The sequence below is a fragment of the Zingiber officinale genome, chromosome 2B, assembly GCF_018446385.1.
Source record: "Zingiber officinale cultivar Zhangliang chromosome 2B, Zo_v1.1, whole genome shotgun sequence".
In the NCBI taxonomy this organism is placed as follows: domain Eukaryota; kingdom Viridiplantae; phylum Streptophyta; class Magnoliopsida; order Zingiberales; family Zingiberaceae; genus Zingiber; species Zingiber officinale.
Window position 1 is genome coordinate 104,381,657 of NC_055989.1, and position 9,163 is coordinate 104,390,819.

Here is a 9,163-nt window from a genome sequence, read left to right on the forward strand (position 1 = left end):
CTATCAAAATTATACCTCATATTTTTTAGGTACAAATAGTCTAAAAATTAGTATAATTCTTAAATTCAACAATCTAAATCAGAAAGAATGAGTACATTTTCTATTAAATTGAGTATGACTGTCTAAATTTAACATCATTTAAAAAAAATCTAGTATATTTTCTATTCAATTTAATATCATTTAAAGAAAATCTAATATATTTTTCATCTAATTAAGATGAAAAAAGAATTGTATACTTAATTTGATAAAAAAAAATATGTTAAATTTTAATTTAATATACTTAATTTTAAAAAAAATTATATTTATTTTTAGATAATTAAATAAATATATTTAATCAGAAAATGAAAATAAAAATTTGTATCAATATATGTAAAGTTTTATTTGCCAATCGTGCATGTAAATTTTCCCTTTTAGTTTTAGTAATTGCACTGAGCAGGCGTGAATTTTCACTCTCTGGAATCGTAGGTGTTAAAAAAAACCCATATCGTTCGCCAGTCGCGCTTTATTATTTTTACTCGACGGCTGGTCGCCTTCCTTGGACTTTGCAGTTGGCCATTTAGTACACTCTTTTTTGCGTTCCTATGCCAGTTTTCCTCCTCCCCCTGCCTGAACAGCGGAGTGTGTTGCGACCACGGACTTCAGAGAGTGCTCCTTGTTTTTTCCCTTATTCGTCTTCTTCTTCCTTGGGAAGGGGAGGATCCCTAAGCTGTTATTTTAATCACCCTTGACCGTGGATTCACGGGAGGAGAGTAGAAATAGCGGTGGCAGGAGGGGATAAAGAGAGATGCTGTGCCTGAAAGCAGAAGCTTTGGGGCACGAGATGCATTCCTCCTGTGGCGTCATCATTCCGGCGAATCTGTAAGCCTTGTTTGATCGATATCCTCCCCCCTTTGGGCTTGGCTTGGTTCTTTGCCCTTGTCTGGTTCTGGAGTAAGAATAAATCAAAATATAATCTTTGTGTGTGGAAATGTAAAGTCAAAATGAAATCTTCGATTTGGGTTTCCGTGACCAGGGGAAGATCGCTACAGAAACTGATGCACAAGGTGGGGAAGCATCGCCGGGAAGAACAGCCGCGTCGGCGCCCACGCTCAGATCCGTCTTCTTCTTCCTCCGGCGATGGCACGGCGAGCTGTTGTGGTCTAGATGTGAGTGCGTCTTGTGTTTGCTCTATTGCTTCCGCCTCATTAACAAAATTAACACTTCATGCCTGGAAGAAGGATTGACAAAGAACTGATGCATTTGGTACTTAGCTAAATTTGATATTTGAATTTTCAATAATTGTTAGGATGGCAAGAGTAACGACGGCGCAAGGGAAGGAAGGCGTTACAAAGCGTGCTGCTACAGATCTCAGCTCGAAGAGGAAGTAAGTTTGTTGCTTCTCACTCGTCTTCCCTGTTTTTAGCTAAAAATCTGTTCTTGAATGGTTCCTTCTGTAATCCGTAACTCTATGATCCATAGACCAAGTTAGTTTGAATTCATACTGTGATTATTTTCAGGACTATAAACTGAGAGCTTTGACCATTGGAGTCACAATTGACTTTGTATCTTCTGATGACTGTCATTTTCTCTTCATGTATTTTGTTAAATTATCTTTAGTGTTAATATATGGAGGCTAGTTCAATGGCACGATAAGGGATGATGAAGAACAACTGAAACTCTATTGACAAAATCAAGATAGTCTCATACAGAGTTTAGTGGCAGGGTTGGATTCAAGTAGTCTAATCCAAACTGAGATTCATGGATATAGAGTTTGAGGTTGAAATATAACTATTCTAAATCGTTGTGCAACTATTAACTCACCGTCTATGATGCTAGTCATTCTTCTTGTTGCTTGCTGACAGAATTTTGCACGATTATGTTGTAGGGGTATGTTTGTTATGTGATTTAAGGGAAGTGATTTTATTCGTCTCCATTTGTTTTGTATATGATGGCACAATTCCATTATTGTGAAAATGGAAATTTCAATTACTAATTCTGTATATAATAGCAGTTGGTAGCTTTACTATTTGAATTTTTATTTTCAATGCTCTGTGGGTTTTGTATATGAAGTGATATAAACTCCGAAATCACTCAGCAGGTTGTGATCCTGCAGCAGCAGCTCAAGGAGGAGATTGATCTACATGTAGCTTTGGCAAATGCAATAACCAATAATGCACATAATCGTGGGCAATTGTTAGACTCCCCTTCAAAGCTTCCTGATAAAGTATATATATTTTTTCCTCTATGTTGATTTTGTGATTCAGAAGTGAGCAATAGCCAATAATAAGGACTTTGATCATGAACAACTATTTAGGCTCAGAACCTTCTCGATACTGTAGCAGCATTGGAGATAAAAGTTTTGAAACTTGAAAAGGAGCTGGCTTCTTTGCAACTTCAGCTTTGTCAAGAAAGGAACGAGCGCCATCTTGCTGAACACCATTTTGGAAGTTTGCCAATATCACCAAAGCAACTATCCAAATCTCTCGGCAGCATGTGGGAAGAGGTATAGTGATTTTTTTTTGTTTTTTGTTTAAATCATCTCTTTGATTTGATCCACTCTAGTTTTCTCATATTACTGACTGTTGTAGCACATATCTTGTTTGCGAGCTTCCAAGTTTGGGTTAAATGAAATTTCCAGTTCCATTCAACAAGATCGGTCATCAAATGGAGATACAGAGTTAGCTCTGACAAACAAATCATTGGATGAATTCCCTGAAGAAGAGGTCTCAGTTTGTACCCTCATTTTACAATTCTAAATACTCTTGACTTTTTAAAAATGTAGTTAACTCAAGACGATGATTAAGTTTGATACTCAATTACTTCCCAATCCTATCCTTCTTGCTTCAGGTATTAGGATCATCTTATGGGGTTGAAGAAGGGAACAAATTGGTTACTTGTCTTCAGCAGCCTGATGCTGTGAAATTGAAAGACTCTGGGAGAACAAACCTATCGAACAATTCAAACAAGCTCTCGGAAGAAATGGTGAAATGCATGAGAAATATCTTTCTTTGTCTTTCTGAACCATCAGACATCACTTCAAAGGCATCTTTGTCAGAATGCTTGCCTTCCCAACCTTCACCAGTTGGTCCTTCTTCTTCTGATTCATCCTTCACCATATCGTCTTCTCGGAAATTTTCAACTGAGACACGTCTGACTAATGAGATAGTGGACCTAGTGGACAGATTTGATCCTTATGGAGTTAACAGCGGAGTAAACGGGAGGAATATTGGATGTTATAGCTTCGCAATGGAGGTGTCTTGGATGTCAGTAGGAAAGATACAACTAGAATATGCTGCTGAGGCTTTGAAAGGTTATAGGTATTGAGCTCTATTAATTATGTTGTCTAAAGTTCTCTTTACTCTCCAAATGTCATTCATGCATCTTTGTTGGATCTATCCTATTTGAATTGCTACATATACTTTTCGCACTAAATTTACTTCTTGATCATTTCTTTCAGATCTCTTGTGGAGCAATTGGCAATGGTAGATCCAGCCAATATGAACAGCAATGAGAAGCTTGCCTTTTGGATTAATGTGTATAATGCCTTGATAATGCATGTAAGTAAAGATGGGATCGCTCTGTTCCACTGCACTAAATATTCAGAAGGTTACAGAAAAAACTGTGCATATTTTAGTAATAGTAGGCAGTTTTCTCTAAGGCACATACGATGATATGAGTATAGTTGCATCAAATTGAATTTGCTTTTGACTGATATTTTTAACAATTCACTATTTACTTTGTTTCTTTTAGGAAGTAGAAGTAAGATGCCTCGATCTTGGTTTGTTTCATGTTGGTTCTCGTGTAATTTACTGTTTTTGGTTGATTTCTTTTGGTAACTGGAATGAACTTGCATTTCTGAAATGTACAGGCCTATTTAGCATATGGAGTTCCTAAAAGTGACATCAAACTGTTTTCTCTAATGCAGAAGGTCGGTTTTCATGTCTTTTTAGCCTTTAATCGTCATGTATCTGTGATATATCATGACATTTATTGGTGTTTTAGGCATCTTATGTAATCGGCGGTCAGTCCATTAGTGCAGCTGAGATTGAATTTGTCATCCTGAAGATGAAATCTCCAGGGCATCGGCCACAGCTTGTATGTCCATGTTGCCAAATTTACAATGCTTATCACTATATTTCGTGCCCAAATTTACCACCAAGTGATCGATCTTCTTGTTTCAGAGTTTGGTTTTGGCTCTTCACGAGTTTCGGATTTCCGAGGAGCAAAGTAGTTATTGCATCGATAGTCATGAACCTATGCTATTATTTGCCCTTAGTTGTGGAATGTACTCATCGCCCGGGGTGAGCTTCATATATCAATTTTACCTAGCAATCAAATATTTTTTCCTTTGTTTGTTTGATTATATCACAATACTCCTTATGTCATCTTTTCTATATCCTGGAAATTTAAATGTTTGTTTGTCTCGATGCAGATAAGAGTCTTCAAAGCAGATAACATTCAACATGAGCTTGACAACTCAATGCTGGACTATATTCGAGCATCGATAGGTATCAGTGAGAAGGGGAAACTGTTAGTACCAAAATTGCTGCACTCTTATACAAATGGCGTCGTCGAAGACTCTTTGTTGGTCGATTGGATTTGTCGTCATCTATCCCCCAACCAAGTAGCCATTGTTCGAGAGTCCACATTGAAGTGGAAGCAAAGGTTGCTTGGTGCCCAGAGTTTCAGTATTACACCTTACGATTCAAGATTCCGGTACTTATTCTTGTCTGATAACTGTACTTGCGAGAAGTCTCCAAGATCAGTATGAGTTTCAGCCGGTAAATATGCATATGGATTACAGAGTGGAAGATCCTTCGATCGTTTTCCTAGTAATTAGGAATTGCTGACAAAAGCTCGAACAAAAGCCAGTTTTAAGGCTTTTGTTCCTATGGTATGATCTCATAAGGCACCTAAGTCACCTCTTTGTTTGCTTAGAGTTGCATATTGAGATTTCACATAATTGAACCAAAGCGATTCTTTGTTTACTTGTTCCTCTGAAAACTTCTGTAAATTTATACATTTTTTGCATTTTCATGTTGATCGAATGACACTCTTAGGATATGTTTTCATTCATTTGTTTACCTTCCACCATCAGAGACACAACAAAGAAGAGAGAAGGATTCACAACAGCAGTAACACAAAGTTCATTCCAGACAAAGAGCACACAATATAATATATACAAGTGAAAGTAATGCAGTAAGTTCATGGTTCTGCAAGTTTGCAACGTACCGAAGCTAGGCAAATGGAGGAGGCATCCCTTGAGCATGAGACGGCCCTTCCACGTACAAGGAGTTTGCTGAATAATAGTTGTGAGGGGATCTCTCCATCATCCTGCACAACTTTTCTGAGTTATTCTCTTTAACCATCAACTTACTTTAGATTGTGTTTCTAAATGGTGCAGTTTGTATATATATGAACACGTGATCTCACCTTTCACGGCGCTTCTCCAGGAAACGCTGAAGCGAGTGCGTCCTTGCCATCGGCAGCTCGTCGTTCGTGTCTAAATAAAAGCAAAAATTAATCGACGAAAGAAAGAAAACCATAAACTAAAACTCAGTAATTAACGATTACCATCTTGCAGGATGTTCCAGGGATTAACTTTACGATCGAGCTGCTCTGCCGCCGGCGGCGAAGCAGCTCTCGCTGCCGTCGACGCAATAAGCATTATTGCCTCCGCCTGATCAAAACATGAAGAAAAGATCAATTAATATAAATCAGAAACTCATTTAAAAAAAAAAATCAACTTTTTTCTGGGAAATTGTGATGTAAACTTTCATCTTTCCGTTGTAGAAGATGGTCAGCGGCAGAAAGTTAAATCTATTTATGTTATAACTTATAAGCATAAACATACAGATAAGATGAGCTTCTCCAACAAAAAAAAAAAAAAAAACAAAACAAAATGCTCGTGAAAAAGAAGTCAACGATTTTTGCTACTTGTTTTCATTGTTGAAATCCTCTTCCTCGAGCTATGTTTGGAAGCGACCCATCGATGTCTTGTTCGTGTTCTGGGCCATTTAGTTTAGTTCGGGGGAAGATAATATAATATTGATGGAGAGGATGAAGGAGTCTTAAGAAAGACGACACACCGTAGAAATAGAGTCCTCAGCCAATAAGACGTCACACAATTAAAATTAATTCGAACTCAATTGAATTGAATTAAATAAACTTAATTTTTATAAAATCGATTAATTTTTTTAATAAAAATTAAATAAATCGAACCAGTAAAGAAAACAAAAATAGTTCTTTTATGTGAATGCTTTCCACACGTTACAAGAGAAAATTATCCCACTAAATTTAGGCGCCAGCGTATGTATGTTGAATACAGTAGTCCTATGCAACCTTTAGTTTAATTAATTAAGTGCTCTTCTCAATATCCTTACCAATTCGTTTTAATATAAATATTGAGAAGGTAAATCAAGCATAATCATAATTTAACAGCCTCCTAATTTTTTAAATTTAACCGCCTCCTAAGTTTTTTCTTTCAACTTTTTCTGTTCCTTCAAATAAATTAAAAAAAAAAACAAAAATAGTCCTTTTCTGTGGATGCATTCCACACGTTGAACTGCTAAACCTCACTTTGCACGTTAGGAAATGACAAGAAAGAGAAAATTATACCACTAAATTTAGGCTCCAGCGTAGGTTGAACACAGTAGTACTATGCAAACTGTAGTTTGATTAAGAGTATATAACAGGGATCCGCAATTTGATTGCATGTAATTAACTATACACTAAACAAAATCACCAATTTTACAAAAAAAAAAAAATATCGCCCCATAAAAGTTTGCAGACGAAATTTTTTTCATCGTGTAAAATTTTGAATAATCATAAAATTTGCAACAAATAAAAGTTTGTGTAAAATTCATCACAACTCAATGACGAAAATGATTTTCATGGTAAAATTCATCGCAAAAGTAGTGTCTGTTGGATTTTTTCATCTAGCATGCAATTAATTGGTTCAGATCCCTCATGGCCGGCCTTGCCACCAGCCTCCAGCGGCGTTCGCAAGCAGCCTCTCGACCAACCTCGCCACTGCCCTCGACGACCGGCCTTGCCACCAGGCTACAGTGGCACTCCCACCCGGCCTCGCGAACGGTCTCGCTGCTATGGTTGAGGAGCCGGCAGACTCACCGTGCCCAGATCTGGCTGGACAAGGGAGGGGAAATGCAAGAGGAGAGAATCGGAGATTACCACAAACGAGCCGCATGCTTGTAGAGAATCGGGTGTTGGCGTCGCTCGCATGCGTGTGAGAGAGAAGTAGCGCATGATTTCATTTAGAGTTAAGGAGAGATTTAATTAGATCCTAAATTCATCAATGAATCCAAAATTCGTCATTGTCGAGCGAACAATTTAGGATTCGTCACTAAATTTAAGATCGACGAATCTAGATTTCATCATTGATTTATTGACGAATTTAAGTTTCATCGTCGATTTATTGACGAATTTAGGTTTCATCGTTGATTTAGCGATGAATCCTTTATTCGCCGTTGATTTAAAATTGGGATCAAGAATTAACATTAAATTTAGATACGAATTCTAAATTTGTGATTGAATGCTTACGACAATCATTTTTTACCAACGAATTTTATGATAAAAATATTTTGTTGTTAATTTTATGGCAAAAGAAAAATAACTTTTTGCTAATTTTTTTTACTGTTTTACGTTGAATTTTCTTACGTCACTAATTTTATTATTGATTTGTGATAAATTATTTTTGTCCTTCAAATTTAGTATATATTTTTTAAAGTGAAAATACGATGAGTTTTATTTATTTATTTTTCGGTCAGTGTCGTAGTTCATTGGCGTAGCTTAATTTTAGGACACCCTTTATTTCAATGGTGGGGCCATTCGCGGGATCCATCTGCCTTTATAATTGTCCAACAATCTTACTAGATTATTATCAGCTTGCTTCATGAAATAATTTGAATTAAAATTTTATTGAAATTAAATCAAACTTATGGTAACTAGAGGACGTTGTTACTATGAGTCTGGCCACTACTGCGATAGCAAAGTTCTTGGCCCCATATATTTCCTGAGAGCCCGATCCTGAATAAAGCTAGAGGGATGCGTACTCGAGCCCCGAGTGCTTGAGAACACACGTGGGGATGAGAATCCTGACTAACCGTCCGTCGAGAGGTCAAACGTAGAATGGTTCATTAGCCGATTGCCTTCTTAAGCCAGTTGACTAGCCGAGTGAGAGGAGCCGTCCGAATGACGAAGATGAGCGTCACGTGTCAGGACAGCTGTATCAATTGATTGTTTTCTGATATTAGTTGACTGCTCTTGAACAATGTGATTGTCATCAGAGCAATAATATGTACATAAATTTATAATCCATTATTTTATTTTTATAGGTCCCAATCATTTTATATGACTATATTTAAATATTCTTTTGAGATTCTTTCCTATCATATCATCTTTCTTATCATAATGAGCTAAGACTCCGAATAAGCCGAGAGCCACCCGAGTCAACTAACTACTCTTTAGCTGACTGCCCAAGTGATCCGCTCAATTGCCGATTGAAATTTTATGTCGGAGTCGTCCGACTATCGAGTCGAAGAGGAATGTGTGTTGAAAGCTACTGAGGTCACAATTTTTTTAAAATAGATTTATCTTTTTGAAGGTACTTAAAGGTTATGTTGGACGAATTATTTTTCAAGATACAGCAGCTCATAATCACAACCAACCATTGATTATTCGTGGTAAATGGAAGGTGGATGGAATTTGCACAATTCGTGTTTTCTGCCCAAGGTAGGAGTTCTTGTATAAGCTCTGATACACGATAGTATTAAATATGCCGATTAATGACCGAATAAAGGCTATTACTGCTTTCGCCCGCCTGGTTTGAAACGCCAGCAATCGAGCATCAATGATCGGTCTGTAGGAAATGGGAATATGGAAAAGTCCACTTCGCCCACTATTGTTAAGGAAAAAATAGTCCCTTTTACCCTAAGATAATTCTCATATTAAAAATGTGTCCAAGGATAGTTTATGAAAAGGGTGTGGAAGAAAGAGAGGAAGAAGAACATCGCGGGATTTAATTTGTAGAATCGTCGAAAAACATTCGTCACATTAACCTTCTCGCGGACGATAAGATGACTTCCTCCATCCAATGATTTTCCTTTATCCGGATTTCACCGCAACAAGATATAATTTATTGCTTCATACAGTAAATTTCAATTAT

At 37.0% G+C, this 9,163-nt stretch overlaps 1 protein-coding gene and 1 long non-coding RNA gene across 6 annotated transcripts; one reads left to right on the top strand and one right to left on the bottom strand.

The window, feature by feature from the left end:
- The first annotated feature begins 523 nt into the window (after positions 1 to 523).
- LOC122046621 lies at positions 524 to 5,032 on the top strand. Of its 5 annotated transcripts, none has more exons than XM_042607405.1 (13): positions 524 to 930; positions 1,013 to 1,145; positions 1,286 to 1,363; positions 2,075 to 2,203; positions 2,294 to 2,482; positions 2,568 to 2,702; positions 2,827 to 3,296; positions 3,437 to 3,536; positions 3,730 to 3,768; positions 3,848 to 3,907; positions 3,982 to 4,074; positions 4,161 to 4,280; positions 4,412 to 5,032. In XM_042607405.1, the coding sequence occupies exons 2-13, from the start codon at positions 1,035 to 1,037 to the stop codon at positions 4,748 to 4,750; spliced, it is 1,863 nt and encodes a 620-aa protein (XP_042463339.1). In that variant the 5' UTR covers positions 524 to 930; positions 1,013 to 1,034; the 3' UTR covers positions 4,751 to 5,032. The 5 variants fall into 5 exon arrangements, with proteins under 5 accessions (XP_042463339.1, XP_042463335.1, XP_042463336.1 ...); XM_042607401.1 differs by having other exon boundaries at positions 524 to 858; XM_042607402.1 differs by having other exon boundaries at positions 525 to 858; positions 2,078 to 2,203.
- A 143-nt stretch (positions 5,033 to 5,175) lies between these two features.
- Positions 5,176 to 5,633, bottom strand: LOC122046623. Its single transcript, XR_006130326.1, has 3 exons — positions 5,554 to 5,633; positions 5,413 to 5,482; positions 5,176 to 5,313 (listed from the first exon to the last, which is right to left on the bottom strand). It is a non-coding gene; the product is annotated as an uncharacterized LOC122046623 (long non-coding RNA).
- Between the last annotated feature and the right edge of the window lie 3,530 nt (positions 5,634 to 9,163).